General features: G+C 47.8%; 2 protein-coding genes across 2 annotated transcripts in view; both read right to left on the bottom strand.

Annotated features, from left to right (window-relative positions):
• Positions 1 to 20,952, bottom strand: part of LOC141141027 (exportin-5-like) — an 85,647-nt gene that overhangs the window by 6,988 nt on the left and 57,707 nt on the right. The window contains 8 exon segments of the mRNA XM_073628687.1: positions 350 to 444; positions 1,899 to 1,994; positions 2,710 to 2,804; positions 4,413 to 4,438; positions 6,209 to 6,307; positions 8,958 to 9,093; positions 9,165 to 9,261; positions 9,342 to 9,442. Of these exon segments, the coding sequence (XP_073484788.1) occupies positions 350 to 444; positions 1,899 to 1,994; positions 2,710 to 2,804; positions 4,413 to 4,438; positions 6,209 to 6,307; positions 8,958 to 9,093; positions 9,165 to 9,261; positions 9,342 to 9,442 (745 nt within the window).
• On the bottom strand, positions 2,768 to 4,413 carry LOC141141032 (uncharacterized). The gene has a single exon (XM_073628691.1). It carries the CDS (start codon positions 4,078 to 4,080, stop codon positions 3,061 to 3,063), a length of 1,020 nt encoding a protein of 339 aa, XP_073484792.1. The 5' UTR covers positions 4,081 to 4,413; the 3' UTR covers positions 2,768 to 3,060.

The raw sequence follows: 20,952 nt of genomic DNA, 5'->3' as shown, positions 1-20,952 counted from the left end.
ACAAATTTCAACACAATTTATGAATGACATTTTGCTCCATTTCCTAGACCCAACCTTACATTTATGTATACACTTGAAGATTCATTCCTACTCTCCTGCAAACTTGAACAATCTCCTCAATATTCACTATTACCATCACCACCACCCAAAGCAAACCTTCTCTTCCAATCTCATCCAATCAGAGCACCCTCTGACAGCACCACACATCCAATCATCATCCAGTGACCGTGTACACCGATGTATGCTGGCCTGTTGTCACGCGCCATCTTTGTCCTATTAGACTGTTACAGATTCAGCTCGGGGTACCCAGAAATTAAACTGCCGTCTGCCCACCTGGATCAGCACTCACCTCACTTGACATAAGAAACATCCCAAGTTCGGTCAACTTCAGAGACCCCGGTAATGGTACTTCCAGGCTCATCATCTCCTCATCAGCTAGAGAGCCTAAAATAAAATATAAAAATTAAATAAATTTTTAGAAGAGCACCTAACAATGGGGTGAAAAAACAACCTCAGGTCATTGCTATAGTTTGCCCCAACCCCCGCTCAGGGCCACTTTTGTTGGATAGTTTGGTTGGCATGTGAAATAAGGAGGAGGAATTCTTATACTAAATTATATTAAAATTTATATATTGCGATTTACATCTACTTAAACCTACAATGGTATCATCTGTTTTTTAAACAAACATGTTTTGCACAGAGCAGCCTCGATCCTCCTCTTCTCTGGTCCCACGCCGGCACTCCTGGCTCCTCCCCTCCTGCCAGGTGCCCCCAGAGCAAGTTGCACTTAAGCAGGTGAGCTCCCGAGCCGCAGCTCGGCCCCACCCCCTCCTGATTGGCTCACTGGCTGTGCCAATGGCTCCGGCTGCTACCAAATGCCAATCAGGAGTGCAAGTCCCCGGAGAGGCAAGGCTGCCGGATCGCATTCAGGGGCCCCCGGTAGTGCCACCCCCCCATATTTCCCTGGTTTTCCTGTCCTTCCTACCTGTGAGTCCAGGAAATATGGGTCATAAAACCTTGCACGATTGTGGCAAAAACTCCAGCTGACAAAGAAGAAGGTCCGAAACACACAGAAGACAGGATATACTCCAAGATCACACAAGACCCACACCGGGGTAGGCTGCCAGCCCAACCTCGGGGCAGGCTGCCAGCCTGTGCCAGAAAGATTGAAAATGAGGAGGCAAAGGATAATGAAAAAAAAAAGGCATGCTAGTAGTGGAAGAAGTTATTCCGGGCTGGCCTACAGTTTTTTTTTCATTTGCTAGGAAAAAAAACAAAAGGTTTTAGACTGTCCCTTAATGGAACACAGAAAGAAAATGGTTTTGCGTCAATTTTATATTTTACTTTACTCTCATTTTAGGTTTTATACAAGTCTTTGTTTTAGAAAAAAAAAAAAAAAAAAACATTTAATATACGACGAGACTCCCGAAGCACTATGGGTTAGCTCACTGTTTCTCAACTTCAGTTCTCAAGGCGCCCCAACAGGTCATGTTTTAAGGCCATTATTTTGCACAGGTGATTTGATCAGTTTCACTGCCTTATTAATTACCACAGTTTTTTCATCTGAGGGGAAACCCTGAAAACATGATCTGTTGCGGCCCCTTGAGGACTGGAGTTGAGAAACACTGGATTAGCTAACGCAGCAACACTGCAGACACAAATTGCTATGAGGCTCCATTTGTCTGATTAAAATGTTGGACTCAATTAGCCTACTATCAGCACAGCTCAAACAGAATCATGCTAATGGCACGAGGAGGTCTAAACATCATCTGCTGGCTAGATAAAACACTACAAACACTAATTTTGTAATCCTGACCATAATAATGAAAGAACATATGTTTACAGTCACTATACAAGCGCTTCAGAAATAAATTGTGGTATTAATTCTGTGTTCTTACCCTCTGCTTCAGCCTGATTCACACCACGCAGTCCGTCCACCTCTGCTTTGTTGTTTGTGCTTTGCTCACTGGTCTTCTTGGCCACGCAGCAAGAAGCTGGAATCATACAGAAAACAGGGGAAGAGGAACTTGTTAATAAACAGTGTCCTACAGAGAACACTGGAGGAAAGACACTTTAACCACTTCCCCCGTGGGCGTGCAGCGTGGTGATCGGCAGCGCTGTGTGTCGCTCTGACACACCGCATCTCCGATCGCGGTAAAGAGCCTATGACATACTCTTAACCACATGATCAGCTGTGACCAATCACAGCGGTAACCAGGAAGTACCAATAAACGGCTTTCCTCGGTTCGCGCTGACAGGAAGAACCGGTCGGCGGCTCTCCTGATTGGGGGGGGGGGGGGTGTCTGTGCTGATAATCAGCACAGACCCCATCAGAGGTGCCCACCAAAATGCCAATCTGTGCCCATCAGTAACGACTGTCAGTGTCACCCATAAGTGCTGCATATGAATGTCTCCTCATCAATGCCCATGAGTACCCATCCGTGCAGGAGAAAACACATTTTTATTTTAATTTCGGTCTTTTTTGGTTTAACAAAAAATAAAAAACCCCACAAATCTCTATTTGTGGGAAGAAAATGATAAAAATTTAGTTTGGGTACAGTGTTGCATGACCGCCCAATTGGCATTCAAACTGTGACAGCGCTGAAAACTTGCCTGGCACGAAGTGGTGTCATACACACATGGAAAGAGAGAGATTTTAACAACTTTACTAGTTCTAATTCGGTTATAGGCAAGTATCTAAGAACTTACCAAGCAGATTCACCATCTCTCTTGTCAGCAGCCGTGCCAGCTCAATTTCCAGCATCTCTGATGATTCCGTGTTCACTTCTCCATAATCTTCTCTACTGCTCAAAGACAAACCATTACCCCCTCAGCTAAATATGATAACCGTTTCAGACAACATGCCCACTGCAACAGTTCACCTCGGCCTAAGCCAAGAATCTAGCACTAGCCCTGCAGAGGACTCCAGAGTCCAAATATCAGCTTCTACAGTTAGAGAAGTGAGCTGTAATACTGAGCTCCATAGGTCCTCCGTCCATTCTTCTCCATCCATTCATATCTCCCCTGCATCCGTTAGTCTCCATCTCTCTCCTTCATCCGTTAGTCTCCATCTCTCTCCTTCGTCTCCATCTCTCTCCTTCGTGCGTTCGTCTCCATCTCTCTCCTTCGTGCGTTAGTCTCCATCTCTCTCCTTCGTGCGTTAGTCTCCATCTCTCTCCTTCGTGCGTTAGTCTCCATCTCTCTCCTTCGTGCGTTAGTCTCCATCTCTCTCCTTCGTGCGTTAGTCTCCATCTCTCTCCTTCGTGCGTTAGTCTCCATCTCTCTCCTTCGTGCGTTAGTCTCCATCTCTCTCCTTCGTGCGTTAGTCTCCATCTCTCTCCTTCGTGCGTTAGTCTCCATCTCTCTCCTTCGTGCGTTAGTCTCCATCTCTCTCCTTCGTGCGTTAGTCTCCATCTCTCTCCTTCGTGCGTTAGTCTCCATCTCTCTCCTTCGTGCGTTAGTCTCCATCTCTCTCCTTCGTGCGTTAGTCTCCATCTCTCTCCTTCGTGCGTTAGTCTCCATCTCTCTCCTTCGTGCGTTAGTCTCCATCTCTCTCCTTCGTGCGTTAGTCTCCATCTCTCTCCTTCGTGCGTTAGTCTCCATCTCTCTCCTTCGTGCGTTAGTCTCCATCTCTCTCCTTCGTGCGTTAGTCTCCATCTCTCTCCTTCGTGCGTTAGTCTCCATCTCTCTCCTTCGTGCGTTAGTCTCCATCTCTCTCCTTCGTGCGTTAGTCTCCATCTCTCTCCTTCGTGCGTTAGTCTCCATCTCTCTCCTTCGTGCGTTAGTCTCCATCTCTCTCCTTCGTGCGTTAGTCTCCATCTCTCTCCTTCGTGCGTTAGTCTCCATCTCTCTCCTTCGTGCGTTAGTCTCCATCTCTCTCCTTCGTGCGTTAGTCTCCATCTCTCTCCTTCGTGCGTTAGTCTCCATCTCTCTCCTCCAGCCATTCGTCTCCATCTCCCTCCTCAAGCCATTCGTCTCCATCTCCCTCCTCCAGCCATTCGTCTCCATCTCCCTCCTCCAGCCATTCGTCTCCATCTCCCTCCTCCAGCCATTCGTCTCCATCTCCCTCCTCCAGCCCATTTTTCTATTCCAACCTTTCCTTCTTTTCAACCCTCACCTCAGTCTGCCTGTCCATCTTTTGCCTCCTTCCATCCTTTCTTTCCATCCATCCATTATATTCCATAGCCTGCCTTTCTCCATCACCAGTCCTTCAACAATCTTCATCCCTCCACACTTGTTCTCTCTATCCAGCCATCTTGCTCCACACATCCTTCTGTCCCTCTCACCGATACATTGATCTCTTCCTAGCATCCACCCCCCCTATCTTCCTCTCCCTCCATCATCCATCCATCTCCTACACTGTTCCATTAATCCTCCTCCCCCTGACCCATTCCCCTTCTATGTGTACTTACCTTGTCAACCATTTCTGTGACAATCTCTGGAAGAGACAAAGGAGACGATCATGAAAAACTAGCACACGTTTTTTTGGTCAATAAATTTACATTTTTTCAAGTTTACAAGCGATATTTTATATGAACTACATGTGGAAAAACATTTTTCAAAAATATTTATTAAAGAATCTAAGTCACTGTTTGCAAAGCATGCCGGACTTTCCTAGCTTCACAATGAGAGCCCAAGATGCCTGCGTAAGCTGCAAATCTCTGCAGTATTCATTGCTACTACAGTCACGCCAGAAGTTATCCGGGTCCTGTGCCGAGCGGCTGCCCTTCTACATATTAACCACAGTGGGTCGCTCTTTTGGCACCGCTTCTCTCTGTCCAATCAGGGAAGGTCTTGTATTCACTGAAAAAAAAAAGGTCTTGTATTCACTGAAAAAAAAAACCACAAGGCTTTCTCTGAATGGTGGCAGTGCTGAACAAGTTATATAATTGAAAAGTGTCCTTCGCCCTGGTGGATAATAAAAAGTGAAGTCGCCAAATGGTTATGTGTGTAGGTGATAATAGGTAAACAAGTGATAATATTGCAGCAAAATGGGGGTGTTCACACCAACACTTAGTAACATCAATAATTGAATTAATTTCGCACAATATTAGAAATAGAAAACGTGTGAGTAAATATATGTAGTGCGTATTATAATATAAGTGTGGGACACTGGTAGTAGTAACTGCTGCTATTAATGCTAGAATCACTGATCTCTGTTTTGCATTTTGATGATCGCTACTATTTACCAATATAGTGATGGTATTCAAATAATTGCAATTAAATACTAAAATAATATAAATACCACCCTGTAACCAACGTGAACAAATAACGTGCATAAAAAATTAGCGTGATGAATAACAATTCCTTGTGCATAAAAAACAATTAAATCTTCTAAAATAAATAATCAAAATGTGCAATCAATCATAAATAATGTCATAGAAAAGTACACATAAAAATAGTGATCATAAAAATATGTGATAATAGTCTATTTTGGTGCTATAATAAAGTGCAGGTGTTCAGATAAAAAAAAGTGCTTTAAAGGAGGTAGGTGGGTGCTGGCATATAAATAGTCTGTAAGTAATTCTTCTATTTAGTCTTGATAAATAAGATGTCATGAATGTGTATCCTTCTGCTGCTGGTGTCTCCTAGTGTGGTCTCACAGAACCCTCACCTTCAGTTAGTAGTAATAAGGCATTCAGTAGTATGTCTTTAAGGTGTGGGAGTGGTCTCTGGCAGCCTTTTCTTTCTTTGTTATTTTTTCTCCAACATTCCCTCTATGTAGCTCAACTCTGGTATACTCAGTATTGGGGGAGATAAATAAAGAGGGAGGGGGGAGAAAAGAGGCTCCACTAGTGCATTAAAGTTTTTAAAACCAAAGGGGGAATGTTTATTTAGGTAATGCTCTTACATTTCTACTGGTAAAAACAGGCAGAGTAAATGAAAAAACGGTCTGGCGTTCTCAGCGCCCTCTCACTTGTGCTTCAGATAGTGTGTACCGCTCCAGCCAATCCCTACGCGTTACGACACCGTCACGTGTCTTCATCTGGGGACTTATTATTGCTGAACAAGTGACCCCCCCATAGTTACTATGCAGGAGGGTGGCTGCTTGACACAGGACCCCAGAAAACCGATGCCATCACTGTAGTAGCTGTGACTACTCCAGCAATTTGCAGCTTACCTAGGCATCTGTTCAGAAATTCTTCAGTGGTGTTGACATGCTGAAGAGGTCACAGTGACAGGAAAGAAACCAAGGGAGTTTTCTTACCAGGTTCATGAAGGTCAGCAGTGGACCCATGATGGGACATAGAAGGCTCTCGTACCTCTCTGGAGGACAGGACAGGACAAACGGCCTCACAAACATACGTACAGATAAGGACATTAAGGAAAGATACAGTAGGTGACCGCGATACTGTGTCAATCTCGCCGCATTTCTCGGCGAAATTTGACACCTACGAGCCCCGTCGCGGGAGCCAGTGCCGAGATGGCTCACTCATCGGGAAAGGAAAACTTTTTTCCTTTCGCGATGAGTGACAGGCAGTGCTGACAGCTGTCTGGTATGAATCCTGAGGGGGGGAACGCCGCTCCAAATTTTAAATAAAAAAACGGCGTGGGTTCCCCCCCCCAGGGGCATACCAGGCCCTTAGGTCTGGTGTGGATTGTAAGGGGACCCCCCCACGCTGAAAAATCGGCGTGGGGAGTCGCCCCCAAAATCCATACCAGACCCTTATCTGAGCACACATCCCGGCCGGCCAGGAAAGCGCCCCCCCCCCCGAGTCGTACCAGGCCGCATGCCCTCAACATGGGGGGTGAGTGCCTTGGGGGAGGGGGGCGCCCTGCGGCCCCCCCACCCCAAAGCACCTTGTCCCTATGTTGATGAGGACAAGGGCCTCTTCCCGACAACCCTGGTCATTGGTTGTCGGGGTCTGCGGGAGGGGGCTTATTGGAATCCGGGAGCCCCCCTTTAAAAAGGGGGCCCCCAGATCCCGGCCCCCCACCCTATGTGAATGAGTATGGGGTACATGGTACCCCTACCAATTCACCTAGGGGAAAAAAAGTGTCAATAAAAAAAAAAAAAAAAAAACACAGTACACAGATTTTAAGAATAATTAGGCAGGGCGCAGGGACTCTGGCGTCATAAGGGGGCGTAACCCCAGAGTCCCTGCGCATGCTGGGACCATGACGTCACAAGGAGGTGGGGTCACCGCCTATATAAATGGCTCCGCAGCTCGCACACAGCATTCCAGCCGGAGAGAGCGTTGTGTCAACATCGGAAGAGAAGAAGCGGCAAGACAGCGGCAGCAGACCGGCCCCTCACTGGCAAAAGAGGCCGAACACCGGGAGTAGAGGCTGAACACCAGGAGAAGTCAGAAAAAGACCCCCCGAAGTCGGAAGAAGACCCCGGAGCTGCCTAATAAATTATTCTTAAAATCTGTGTACTGTGTTTTGGTTTTTTTTTACATTTTTTTCCCTAGGTGAATGGGTAGGGGTACCATGTACCCCATACTCATTCACATAGGGTTGGGGGCCGGGATCTGGGGGCCCCCTTATTAAAGGGGGGCTCCCGGATTCCGATAAGCCCCCCGCCCGCAGACCCCGACAACCAACGGCCAGGATTGTTGGGAAGAGGCCCTTGTCCTCATCAACATGAGGACAAGGTGCTTTGGGGTGACAAACAGCACTAATACTAATGCTTCTAAGTCATTCAGAGGCTACTCTCCCCACGCTGGCATTTTTTGTTGTGCCATCGCCCCCCCTCCTCTATAGACCTCCTCTTTCCCTCTGTGCTACCTATATTCACCCGTCTAAAAACCTCCTCCCCCTCTGTCTTCTACATCACCCCTCTTTATCATCTATATCACCCCTCTAAAAAACATTTAACCCCTCTTGTACCATCTATATTACCCCTCTATAATATTGAATCCCCTGGCGCTGCTGACATCACATCTAAGATGGAGGCACCCAGCGGAAGCTCAGGGCTTTTGGATGTCTATGCAAGGAAGGCTTTTACTGGTAAATAACATGCATACAATATGCTAAAATGCACATTATAATCTTATGGGAAGAGTGTTGTTGAAGTGAATGGTCTGGTGACAGTCTTAACACTTGACCTCTAGGCCTTTTTCTGACACTTTTGTTTTTTTTGGTGGGTTTCGCCATTTTATAAGACCACAAATCCCGCCCCTGTCCTTAAAAGCATTCAAAAACACCAAGATTGTTATTTTTTTAATGTTTTAGATTTTTTTAAATGGCGCCGTTTACATTTAGGTAAACTGGAAGTGATATGTCATCGCTTCCGGGTTACTATAGCGGAGAGCTGATCCCAGCTTTGTTTGGCTGTCTGGCCATCTGGTGGACTCGCCAAGCTGGCCGCTTGGGTCTCCCGATGGGACGGGAGAGCCCCAGCAAGCTGTGAAAGGCAGCGGGGGGCGCGGTGGGGGGGTTGGGTGACAAAATCCCCCCTCGCTGCTTGTAAAAGCAGTCCAGCAGCTAGTTAGCTGCTAGGATTGCTTTTACAAGAGAGCCAACCACCACCTCTAAAAATTTTTTACTGGGGTGATGACGGTACCAGGGTTATGGACCTTGCTTTGTGCACTGGTCCTAATCATTTGGTGGAGGGGGGGATTAGTTCCAGTGAAGGGAACTCTTAAGGCGTCAGCATACCAAGACATTTTGGACAATTTCATGCTCCCAACTTTGTGGGAACAGTTTGGGAATGGACCCTTCCTGTTCCAACATGACTGTGCACCAGTGCACAAAGCAAGATCCACAAAGACATGGATGAGCGAGTTTGGGGTGTAGGAACTTGACTGGTCTGCACAGAGTCCTGACCTCAACCCAATAGCACACCTCTGGGATGAATTAGAGCAGACATTGCGAACCAGGCTTTCTCAACCAACATCAGTGCCTGACCTCACAAATGCGCTTCCTACAATATAAGTGCTAATGCTTACATCCCTCCCCCATGCATCAGGACCAAATGCCATCCCCCATTCTCCCCAGCATTGAAGGATATGCAGCATGGCTCGCAGACGGTAGTCGGGAACATTGCTGAGATTGCAGAAGGCCGAATTAAGTAGGCGAGTGGCCAGGTCTGGAATAGAATAAAAGTCCTGCAACACGGCTGGTCCAAGCTTTCCCAAAATCTGCCAACTAGAATGAGAGATTAATGAGAACTCCGACATTAGGAACAGAACATGTAGCTGGGGTAGAGCAGTACTCACCAGCTGTCATACATGGAGCGGAAGAAGCTCTGCATATTCTCCTCTGCGCTTCGATACACGGGGACATCGTACGTGTCCACGACAGGCTGTATCAACCCTACAAGTGAAATACAACATCACGGAGTGGAAAGGCACAAATAAATCTATGCATATAACCATTATAGGCTCAAAACTTACCCAAGATGCACTTCTTCTCCGTCTCCATCATGTCCAAACACTTGCTATAGGATTCACCCATCTTCTGGACAACCTCTGGCAGGTACATATTGTTGAATGTCCTGAGGAGTAGAAGGGTCAGGGAATGAGGCTGGTCAGAGGTGAGGGACACTTTGGGTTGGGTAAAAATTTATACGAGGGAGGCACATGAGTAATAGACATTTAACCACTTACCGACCGGGCCATAGCCGAACTACGGCTACAGCGCAGTCGGATAATTAAAGGAGGGCCATACTATAACGTCCTCCCAGAATCGTGCTCCTGCGCGAATGTCCATTACCAGTAAAGGGCCAATGACAGCGACAAGTCAGGGCATGCCCGGTTCAGATCTTCCCCTCTCTGTACCGATCGCTACAGTGTGCGAGGAGAGGGGGGATTGAGTGCAGCAGCGCTGTGGGCTTGATCTGAAGTGCCCACAGTGCTGATCTGTGCCAATTCCTGCCTCATCCATCCTCATTCATGCTCGTCCATCCCCATCCATGGCTCATTTATGCCTCATTCTTGCTCATCTGTGCCACATCCGTGATCATCCGTGCCACATCCATGCCACTACAGTGCCTCACAAAAGTGTAATAGGTACTCAAATTAGATTTGAAATTTATGCCCTTAGAACACCCGATGGTGCTCCCTGCATGTTGGGCCTCTGTATGTGGCCAGGCTGTGTAAATGTCTCACACATGTGGTATCGCCATACTTGCGAGGAGTAGCAGAATGTATTTTGGGGTGTAATTTTTGCTATGTGTTAGAAAAATCGTATAAAATTAAAACTTTGTGGAAAAAAAAAAAAAAAAAAGCGTTTTCATTACACATTTTCCAAAAACTTGTAGAAAAAAAAAAAATGACTTGTCAAAAGAGACTCATTATGCCTCATAGATTATACATTGGGGTGTTTACTTTCCAAAATGGGGTCATTTTTGGGTCGTTTCCATTGTCATGGTGCGCCGGGGCCTTCAAAAGTGCAAGAGGTAGTCAAGAAATTAAATGTGTATTTTATGGGCGTGGCCTGAAGCTGCATGGTGTAAGGAGTGCAGAGTGAGAGCTCCGGCTGCCCATTCTCCTTAAAATTCATCCTATGGGGCTAAATCATCCTACTTTTTGGTACACAGCACCCGCTCTGCCTAGAGAACCCCCGGGACTCATGTCGCCACCGGAACGCGCGCTGGGAGCTCTGGCAAAGCTCGATCCATACCGTAATGACAGGCGAGACACAGCGGAGGAAGATGGCGCCGCGCCTGCCTCAGGGGAAGAAGGACCACCCTCCGGAGACACTGCCCGCATCCTCGATGCTGTATCCCTTTGCCAGACAACTCTCACGTCCAAAATAGGAGAAGGTTAAAGTGGACATTTCTCTCATCCGTCAGGACATCCATAAACTGAGGGAGAGGGTGAACAAAACGGAGTGTGGAAGATGACATTCTGCCACTACAGATCACCACCGAACGACTCCAGTACCGACTCAATGTTGTCCTCAGCAAACAGTACTACATGGAAAACAGACTCCATCGATGTAACCGCAGATTCGTGGGGCTACCGGAAAAGTCGGAGGGCTCGGACCCCCCACGTTCCTGGAAAACCTTCTCGTTACCAACTTTGGCAGGGAGGCCTTCTCCTCCACGTCCGTATTGGAACGCGTGCATCGGTTTGCTGTACAACCTCCGCCACCCAGAGCCCCCCGCGCACCTTCATTGTGAAGCTGCTAAACTACCAGGACACCATTCTCCGCCTCACCCGCGAAAAGGGCAACATTCCCTTCGGCAACATGCACATCGCAGTATACCCGGACTTCTCCGCGGAGGTCCAGAAAAAAAGGGCACAGTTTTCCAAAGCTAAGCGACAACTGCGCAACCAACACCTGGCTTATGCCATGTGGTTTCCAGAGCGTCTCCATGTGATCCGAGACGGTAAAGCACACTTGGACCCCTCCGCGTTCATTCCATGGTTGAAGAGGCGGGACGCAGCCGCCCCTGCGCCATCCTAATGCTCCAGTCACATCCAATCGCAGATATGCCCTGCCGCCCTGGACTCCTGAGCCACTCAATCCTATCACCCCCCTCTGAACCGTAAGTAGGCCTTGGCCTGTCCCACCGCAACATTTTTCTTCCCCCTTTTTATTTCTCCTTCCTTCCTCTTCTCCCTCAAATTTTTTTTCCTGGACATACTCAGGGCACACTGAGTAGTGCCACCGAATTAACCGAACTCCCCTCTCCCGCTCAGGCACTGGGCGGACGTGCCGCCATCTCCACTGTAGCTTCCCTGACACGCACTGTCCCCTGAACGTACCCATGCAGCCACTCTCGAACAATGTACCTGCACCCCCTTTGCATCTATATGCTATCCCGAATGTGAGCGCGCATCTGGACCCCTGTTCCTCAATCATCCTCATGCATTCCCCCATCAACAGAGATGCAACTCACTGCTACACCAAGTTTTGTTTCCCTGGCCAGCAGCAGCCCCCACAGCCGTGGAGGGCTGCCACGAGTTTGAAAAGCCGCGCTGGTTCAGAATAGGCGATGTTACTAACTTTTTAATTTTACTGCTTAATTGTATTATTTGACATATCATTTACTGCTACACAAGTCTGATTGTCTGCTGCCAGATTCCCCGGATTGCTTCCTCACCATTATGGTGTCCTGCTGGCTTGTCACGGCATTTGCGCCGCCCCATATGACTCACCCGCAGGACACCCCCTGTTGATCCAACTATACTCCTATTTAGTACCACCACGACTATGGCGTCCCTTAAGCTAGTGACATGGAACATGCGGGGTCTGAGAGCCAAGCCCAAGCGATTGGCTGTCCTCTCCCACCTCAAATCAATGCGTGCAGATGTCTCTGTTTTAGTAGAAACCCACATCACTGGCCAAATGCAAATGGAACTCAAGACACCCTGGGTGGGGGTGGGTTTATCAGGCCCCCTACACCAATGCCTCCAGAGGTGTGGCCATTCTCATAGCCAAGTGGACTCAATTCCAACTCCATAACCTACAGTCGGATCGACAGGGCCGGTTCCTCTTCCTCCGCGCCACCTTCGGTGGACTTGAGATTCTGCTCTTAGCAGTCTACATCCCCCCACCGTTCCAGTTCACTGTTCTGAGGGAGGGCGTGACATTTATGACCCAGCACCCTACAGTGCCTGCCATATGGTTAGGGGACTTTAACATGGTTATTAACCTCCTCCTCGATAGGCTCCACTCGCCCACATCATCAACCCAACCCACCTCCACTAGATTTGGCAGGTTCCTCCTTGAATTCGCCATGACAGATACCTGGAGACACAGGTACGCCAACACCACTCCTGCTTCACTCCCTCGCAAACTGCAATGTCCCGCATAGACATGATTATGCTTTCTCCCACCCTGATCCCGGACCTCCTTGATGTGCGGTTCGGTGTCCGAATCCTTTCCGAACACTCGCCATACTGGGCTACATACACCTGCCCTCCACTCCCCCGACCCGCATTTGGAGGTTGAACCCATTTTGGCTCACTGACCTCACGGATCTGGAAAGTATCCAGCGAGAATTGATCAATTATTTTCAATCCAACACGGGGTCAACTTCGGTGGGGATGGTGTGGGAGGCATTTAAACTGCATGCCCCTATGACACTCACCACACGCATAAACAGACACAAGTCCTCCACCAAGCTTATCCTACAACAAGCTGAGGAAAAACTAAGCTCCCTTGAGCAAGTCTTCCTGGCAGACCCATCGGCCTCCAACTCAGCCCAGCTACGCTTACACTCTAGATTAACAGATCACCTACATTTTGAAAAAGCTAAACGGGGCATTTTTTTCGTAAACAAAAAATCTTCGAGCAAGGGGAACGGGTCTGTAAACTCTTGGCATACATGGCTCACTTGGATCATAGCCCCCAGTGGTGGTAAAGCTCCGCTCGGAGACTGGGGACATACTCACGGACCCTGCACAGGTGGCCCACGAGTTTAGACGATTCTACTCAGACCTATACACCTCAAAGGCTGACCGCCCCCACACTGACCTACAACTACTCCTGCAGAACATTGATTTCCCTTCACTCACTGACTCCCAAATAGAAATCCTTGAGGCACCTATTACTGAGGAATGCAAAGCGGAGGCAATAGCAAACCTAACAACATCCAAAGCCCCGGATCTGAGGGCCTCCCCCTGGAATTCTACTCCCAATTCCAAGAAGTCCTCCTCCCCAAGCTACAAACACTCTACTCACATATATATGAGACTGACACACTCCCACACACCATGGGTGAAGCCCTCATAGTCCTCATCCCGAAACCGGGAAAAGACCCCCTTTACCCTGAATCGTACAGCCCTATCTCTCTCTTGCAATTAGATGTTAAAATACTAGCCAAGATACTTGCCCTAAGACCAACAAAGTGATACTCAGCCTCATACATGCCGACCAAACCGCAGTCATACCAAACAAAAACACTGCATTTAACCTTTGGAGGCTCTTTATTAATCCACAGGCCACCCATGACAACGTTGGATCCCGGGTGGTGGTCAGCCTGGATGCTGCCAAGGCGTTCGATTCAGTCGAATGGAGCTACCTGTGGGAATGCCTTTGCAGATTTGGCTTAGGCCCCAGATTCATCAAATGGCTCCAGCTCCTATACCAGGCTCCCACCGCCCGGATCCAAGTCAACGGCAAGATATCAGACCCCTTCCCTTTGTCCCGAGGCACCCGTCAGGGATGTCCCATATCCCCCTTGCTATACGCACTGGCTGTCGAACCCCTGGCCATTGCCATTAGGGCACACCCTGACATCAAGGGACTCCGCATGGGGCGAGTGATCGAGGTCCTCAGTCTCTATGCGGATATGCTTCTATACTTAGAGGACGCTGGCCCCTCACTAACAGCGGCTATACAGTTAATTCAACAATTTGGCACCTTCTCGGGACTACAGATTAACTGGTCCAAATCCCAAATTCTCTCCATGGATGTCACGGGCCCACAGCCACCCAGGCGGCCCTCCCGCTAATAAGGACAAACCAATTTAAATACCTTGGCGTACAGTGCTCACGGTCCCTTAAAGTCTACATGCATCTCAATTTAGAACCCTTGTACGATCTCCTCAAAAGTAAGACCCAAGTCTGGGCCAGGCTTCCCCTCATGGGTCGCATTAACCTGGTTAAGATGAGCCTCCTCCCCAAGTTGCTTTACCTATTCTGGCATGCCCCCCTTTACATCCCAGCCCACGTCTTTAGATCTCTGGAATCCATACTCAATACGTTCGTATGGGGCTCCTCTAGACACAAGTTGTCATAAAAGACACTAAAACGCCCTGTTCATCTTGGTGGCACGGCCCTCCCTGACCTTACACTATATTACATAGCCTCCCAGCTGTCACACTTTTTTTTACTTCAAACACCAAGATAGACTTCGCTACTCCAACATGGTGTGTACGTCTGTCGCCTGAGTGGTGGCCCACCCTTTTCAGATACTTTTCTGTAACCATCGGGGTCTCCCCCGCCTTGGGGACAGGCGATGCATGCTGTCTCATCTAGAGGTCGACCGATATGGGTTTTTCTCTGGCCGATGCCGATATTTAGAAATCGCGGCAGCCGATATACGATACCGATTTCTTTGGGCCGATCTGTTAGGCCGATTTTTTTTTCCTTCATCTCATAAAATCTAAGGGCCCTTTCACACTGTGGCACAAGGAGGGGTTTGGTGCTGGGTTGGTCTAAGGAGTAGGATGAACCTACATCCCAGGTTAAACTAGCTAAATGGAAATTGATCCTCTTGCGGGACTTTAAAGGGAACACCTACTCATGGGTCATAAAGAATATGGAGGATATAGAGATTGTATGATAAAGTGTTTATTAATAGTATAGATCTTTAAATGGATCTGTGGTACAAGGGGTAAATATGCAGCGTACGTGATACATACAAAAAGATAGCAATACAAAGTGCAAACAATTCACAATCATAGAACTCCAATACACATAGAACACATATGCGGGGAGTACCCGACGCGTTTCGAGATATACTCTTCCTCAGGGGTATCAGATTGGAATCAGCAAGCAAAGGGTATGTCTATAAATTAAGAAAACAGTTATAAACCAATTGTAAAGTTATTGTAATCAAAATATATAAACATAAAGAAGGTATTGGTTGGAGTACAAGTATACAATATATATGGAGAAAAACAGTAAATTACTGACCATAAAGTATTGCTTGGAGGGCATGTGTCTGATGCTGCATTCATATAAAAAAGGAGGGAAGATAAGGGGGTCTAAAAGGGACGTAACACCACTGAACGTAAAGGTGTGTCCTGGTCCTGGTCCACAGCCCGCAAGGCTTGTGTGCTTACCACGGCGCGGCCGCCAGGAAAGGATTCCCCAACAGAGGGCGTCAAAAAAGGCCACCAGTGGTAGGAATGATCCTGGGAAGCTCCAGTCTGTAGGGAGCAAGAGATGAAAAGAGACGGTTGGGAAATGGAGGGGCAAGGAGGTGTACATAGATATTATTGATATTACAAGGAGACCCCAGGGGCATGGCAACCCAGTGAAAGGTAGTGACAATAAAAAGTACCTGGGTCAGCCCGTCAGTAGTATATTGGCGGGAGGCTGGGAGAGGTGTAAACAGTTGTACGTCTAGGCCTGGGTCAGCGTGGGGATCAGCGTGCTGTTGACCGAGGACGCCGTGGGATTGTGGAGGATTGAGAGCCCGTTCATATGGCGAGGACGTGCCCGTGATTGGTCGTGGGCGCGGACAATAGGTGGGAAGGTAGACGCCCCCCGAGCCTGGGGCGCACGCGCCGGCCCCATTAGACACCGCCACCCGGACTGCGCATGAGCCGCCAAGTGCGGTGACGTATATCCCCCGGCGTGATGACGTGCGCCGCACGGGGCGGGACCGAGACCTGCGCCAAAGGCCTGCGGCGCGGGAGTCGGGAGAGGCCGGATCGGGTTGCGATCCAGCATTTCCTGCTTACAAGAACGCCACCCGCAGCAACATAGCTGCGTCAGGTGGCCCCCCGCGCCGAGTGGGGAAAGAGATCCGGCGGCACGCGCCGGAGTGGGACGGCCCCGCGGCGTGGAGAGGAGGGACAGGACAGACCAAGCAGTGGGTGGGATGTCAGGAGCTACAAACAGGAATGCACACAGGGGAAGAAGAAACAGAGGGAACAATTGGCCAGGAAATAGAAAGGAGAGATGTAAAAGAAAAGAAAGAAAAAAAAGTAAAGATAAAGTAAAAATAAATAAATAAATGGAGAAATGTAGGTAGGAAAGGGTGAGGATGGTAGATAATAGAGAGCCAATAAATACATAAAATACAATATATACTAGAATACAATATACAGTATATCCTTGTGGCTATAAGTCCGAGGGGCAGGGACATGTGCTATATACAAAATATACAATATACAACTGTGTACAAAAGGGATAAGTGCACAATGAGTGAGTGTGATTGTGGTAAAAAAAAAAAAAAAATATATGTATATATATATATCTATATATATATATATATAGATATAGATATATCTATATATATATATATATATATATATATATATATATATATATATATATATATATATATAAGGAATGTATACCAAAAAATTTTTTAGGGGGGGATCTCATCGGTTTCCCATTCAGAGCCCCCTGATGAAAAGCCCTCCAAGAATGGTCTGAAGGATATGCATGTATTTAACCCTGGGGGTTGGGTGGCTCTGAGTCTGAAGATCCACCTCTGTTCTAATTGCAAAAGTGTTTTGTTCATATCGCCTCCCCGTATACCGGTGTGTACACGATCAAGGATGATGAACCAGAATTTAGGGCAAATGCCCTCGTGTATGTTTGTGACGTGGCAACCCAAAGGTAGGTTGGGATTGAAGGTTTGCATGGCTGTGATGTGTCTGTAAGCCCTACGCCAGAATTCTTGAATGGTTTTCCCTATGTAGAAACATGTGCATTCACATGTGAGCAGATAAACTACCCCACATGTTTTGCAATTGGCATAGTGTCTGGGTTTGAAAATTTCGCTCTTGGGCAGGGTGATGTGTTTGGAAGTGTCAAGAAACCTGCAATAGCTGCATCCGCCACAAGTGAAGGTACCTTTGTTTTTGCATGGGTCGTGTTTACCCCTGCCTTTGAACTCACTACAAACCAGTTGGTCTCGAAGAGAACCAGCTCGCCTGTAAGTAAATACCGGTGTTGGGGGTACGAAGGGGCCAATGGACGGATCCATGGTGAGCATGTGCCAATACTTGGATATGACTTTCTTGATGGCCATGTGTTGGTTGGAGAACCTTGTGATGATGGAGATAGGTTGGGATTTGGGATTTTTGGTTGAGGGATTATATAATATGTCATTGCGTGTTCTGGCACAAACCCTCCTATACGCTTTTTTGAGGCAGGAATTGGAATAACCTCTGGCGCATAATCGTGATTTTGGCTTCTTTGATGAAAGTTGTGTCATCGGTGCAGTTTCTTCTGGTGCGGAGGTACTGACTATATGGAATGGAAGCAATGAGTGGCTGAGGGTGAAAACTGCTGGCATGAAGTATGGAGTTACCTGCAGAGGTTTTTCTGAAAAGGCTGGTGCTTAGGGAGCCCTCACTATCCTTGTGGATGGTGACATCAAGGAATGTGATTGACTTATGGTCCCAGGTCATGGTGAATGATAGGTTAAAGTCATTGTTGTTGAGTGACTGAAGGAATGCAGGTAGTAGAGATGTGGACCCGTTCCACACTAGGAGAACATCGTCAATGTAGCGGCACCACATGATGACATTCTCCATGTACAGGGCGAAGTGCACAGATTCCTGTACCATGTGCTCCCACTCCCCCAGGTACAGGTTGGCGTACGACGGGGCACATGAGGTCCCCATCGCAACGCCCTGCACCTGGAGGTAGTGGGAGCCATTGAATGTGAAAAAATTGTGAGTGAGAGTGAATTCGAGTGCTGCTAGTAAGAACTCGTTAATCTTGTGGTTGTACTGGCTGTTGAGTGAGAGAATATGTCGTATGCAGGAAAGGCCTTTGTTATGTGGTATAGAACTGTAGAGGGCCTACACATCCACTGCCACGAGTACTGACTCGGGAGGGACGCAGAGGCCATCAATGTTTTGTAGGAGATGTGGAGTGTCCCGAATGTAGCTGGGGAGTTTTAGGACATGGGGGCGTAGGTATCCATCTATGAATTGGCTGAGTCGTTCAGTGAGGGAGCCGTTGCCCGAAATGATGGGTCTCCCGGGTGGGCATGTGAGACTTTTATGTACCTTAGGTAGAGCATAAAATGTGGGGGTACGTGGGTGTGGGGTGCGTAAGAAGTCCCATTCAGCTTTGTTGATAACGCCTTCACTGTTTTGATAGCCGGTATCTTGCAATACCAGTCATGGTTGTCAAGTATTTGAGTGCACATGTTGATGTACAGCTCGTTGTCCATGACCACGATGTTCCCTCCTTTGTCGGAGGGTTTAATGGTTATTGTGGGGTGGTCCTTGAGTAAGCGGAGGGCCTCACGCTCGGGTCTCATCAAGTTGTCCTTTCTAGAGTCTGGGGATTTGATTCTGCATATATCCCTGGTGGCGAGTTTGACAAAAGCGGCAACATTAGAGTTGGTATTGAGGCTGGGAAATTTGTCAGATTTGTTTTTAAGTGCACATGGTGGGGGAGGAGGGAGGTCCGATTGATCAAAGCGGCCAAGCAACTGTTCCAAATCAATACGGTCAATTAAATCTGGTGTGTCGTTCTCCTCAAGGAGTTCAACAAGGGTGTCAAGAGCTTTGAGTTCATGTTGCTCAAAGTTGGGTTTACTGGGTGTCTCTTTAGTGTACATTTGTTTAAGTATTAACTTTCTGGCGAAAAGTTGAATGTCTTTGATAACCTCAAATTGGTCTAAGTCCTGGTTGGGACAAAAGCTCAAACCTTTGGCTAGAACTTTTGTCTGTATGTCTGATAGAGGGTAAGATGACAAGTTAATGACATTGAGGTTGTCTGTGGTGGAGTCAGTGGTACGGGGGGATTCAGTCCTTACCTGATCCATGAGTCATAGTGGTTCAAAGTTCGGAGGAAGTCCACCGCTGCGATTATCAGGGTGGACTTGTAGTGGCGGTGCCTTGGTACCTAAAGATACAATCCTGGGAAACAGATTGGAGCTTCCCAGGATCATTCCTACCACTGGTGGCCTTTTTTGACGCCCTCTGTTGGGGAATCCTTTCCTGGCGGCCGCGCTGTGGTGGGCACACAAGCCTTGCGGGCTGTGGACCAGGACCAGGACACACCTTTACGTTCAGTGGTGTTACGTCCCTTTTAGACCCCCTTATCTTCCCTCCTTTTTTATATGGATGCAGCATCAGACACATGCCCTCCAAGCAATACTTTATGGTCAGTAATTTACCGGTTTTCTCCATATATATTGTATACTTGTACTCCAGCCAATACCTTCTTTATGTTTATATATTTTGATTACAATACCTTTACAACTGGTTTATAACTGTTTTCTTTGCTTGCTGATTCCAATCTGATACCCCTGAGGAAGAGTATATCTCGAAACGCGTCAGGTACTCCCCGCATATGTGTTCCATGTGTATTGGAGTTCTATGATTGTGAATTGTTTGCACTTTGTATTGCTATCTTTTTGTATGTATCACGTACGCTGCATATTTACCCCTTGTACCACAGATCCATTTAAAGATCTATACTATTAATAAACACTTTATCATACAATCTCTATATCCTCCATACTCTTTATGACCCATGAGTAGGAGTTCCCTTTAAAGTCCCGCAAGAGGATCAATTTCCATTTAGCTAGTTTCACACTGGGGCGGTGCAGGCGCTGGTGGTAAAATGGCGCTATTTTTAGTCGGTATTCGGCCGCTAGCAGGGGATGTTTTACCCCCCTTGCTAGCGGCCGAGAAAGTGTTAAAACCACCGCAAAGCGCCATGCCGGCGGTATTGCCGTGCTGCCCCATTCATTTCAATGGGCAGGAGTGGTGTAGGAACGGTATACACACTGCTCCTTCACTGCTCCAAAGATGCTGCTAGCAGGACCTTTTTTAGCGTCCTGCCAGCGCACCGCTCCAATGTGAAAGCCCTCGGGGCTTTCACACTGGAGACACATCAGTGGCTCTTTCAGGGCGCTTTGCAAATGCTATTTTTAGCGCTGTAGCGCCTGCAAAGCGCCCCAGTGTGAAAGGGGTATTCAGTTAGACCCCTTTCACACTGGGGCATTTTTCAGGTGCTTTTGGGCTAAAAATAGCGCCTGTAAAGTGCCTGCAAAACGGCACCCCTGCAGTCTCAGTGTGAAAGCCCAAATGCTTTCACACTGAGGCGATGCGCTGGCAGGATTTTAGAAAAAAAAAAGTCCTGCAAGCAGCATCTTTGGAGCGGTGTATACCGCTCCTCCACCACTCCTGCCCATTGAAATGAATGGGCAACGCTGCTGAAGCACCTGCAAAGCGCCTGCAAAGCGCTTCGGCAGCAGCGCTATACAGGCACATTTAACCCCTTCATCGGCCGCTAGCGGGGTCATACGCGTCCCGCTAGCAGCCGAATAGCGACGGTAAAGCGCCGCTAAAACTAGCAGCGTTTTACTGTCAACGCCTGCCCGCTCCAGTGTGAAAGCAGG

This window comes from Aquarana catesbeiana, linkage group LG04 (assembly GCF_042186555.1).
Source record: "Aquarana catesbeiana isolate 2022-GZ linkage group LG04, ASM4218655v1, whole genome shotgun sequence".
Classification (NCBI taxonomy): Eukaryota; Metazoa; Chordata; class Amphibia; order Anura; family Ranidae; genus Aquarana; species Aquarana catesbeiana.
Note: the sequence above shows the minus strand (reverse complement) of the source record. Positions and strands in the feature narration are given on the sequence as shown.

Bases quoted from the DNA above. Each gene is read 5' to 3' on its own strand.
- LOC141141032 (XM_073628691.1), bottom strand. From the start codon at position 4,080: ATGGGCTGGAGGAGGGAGATGGAGACGAATGGCTGGAGGAGGGAGATG.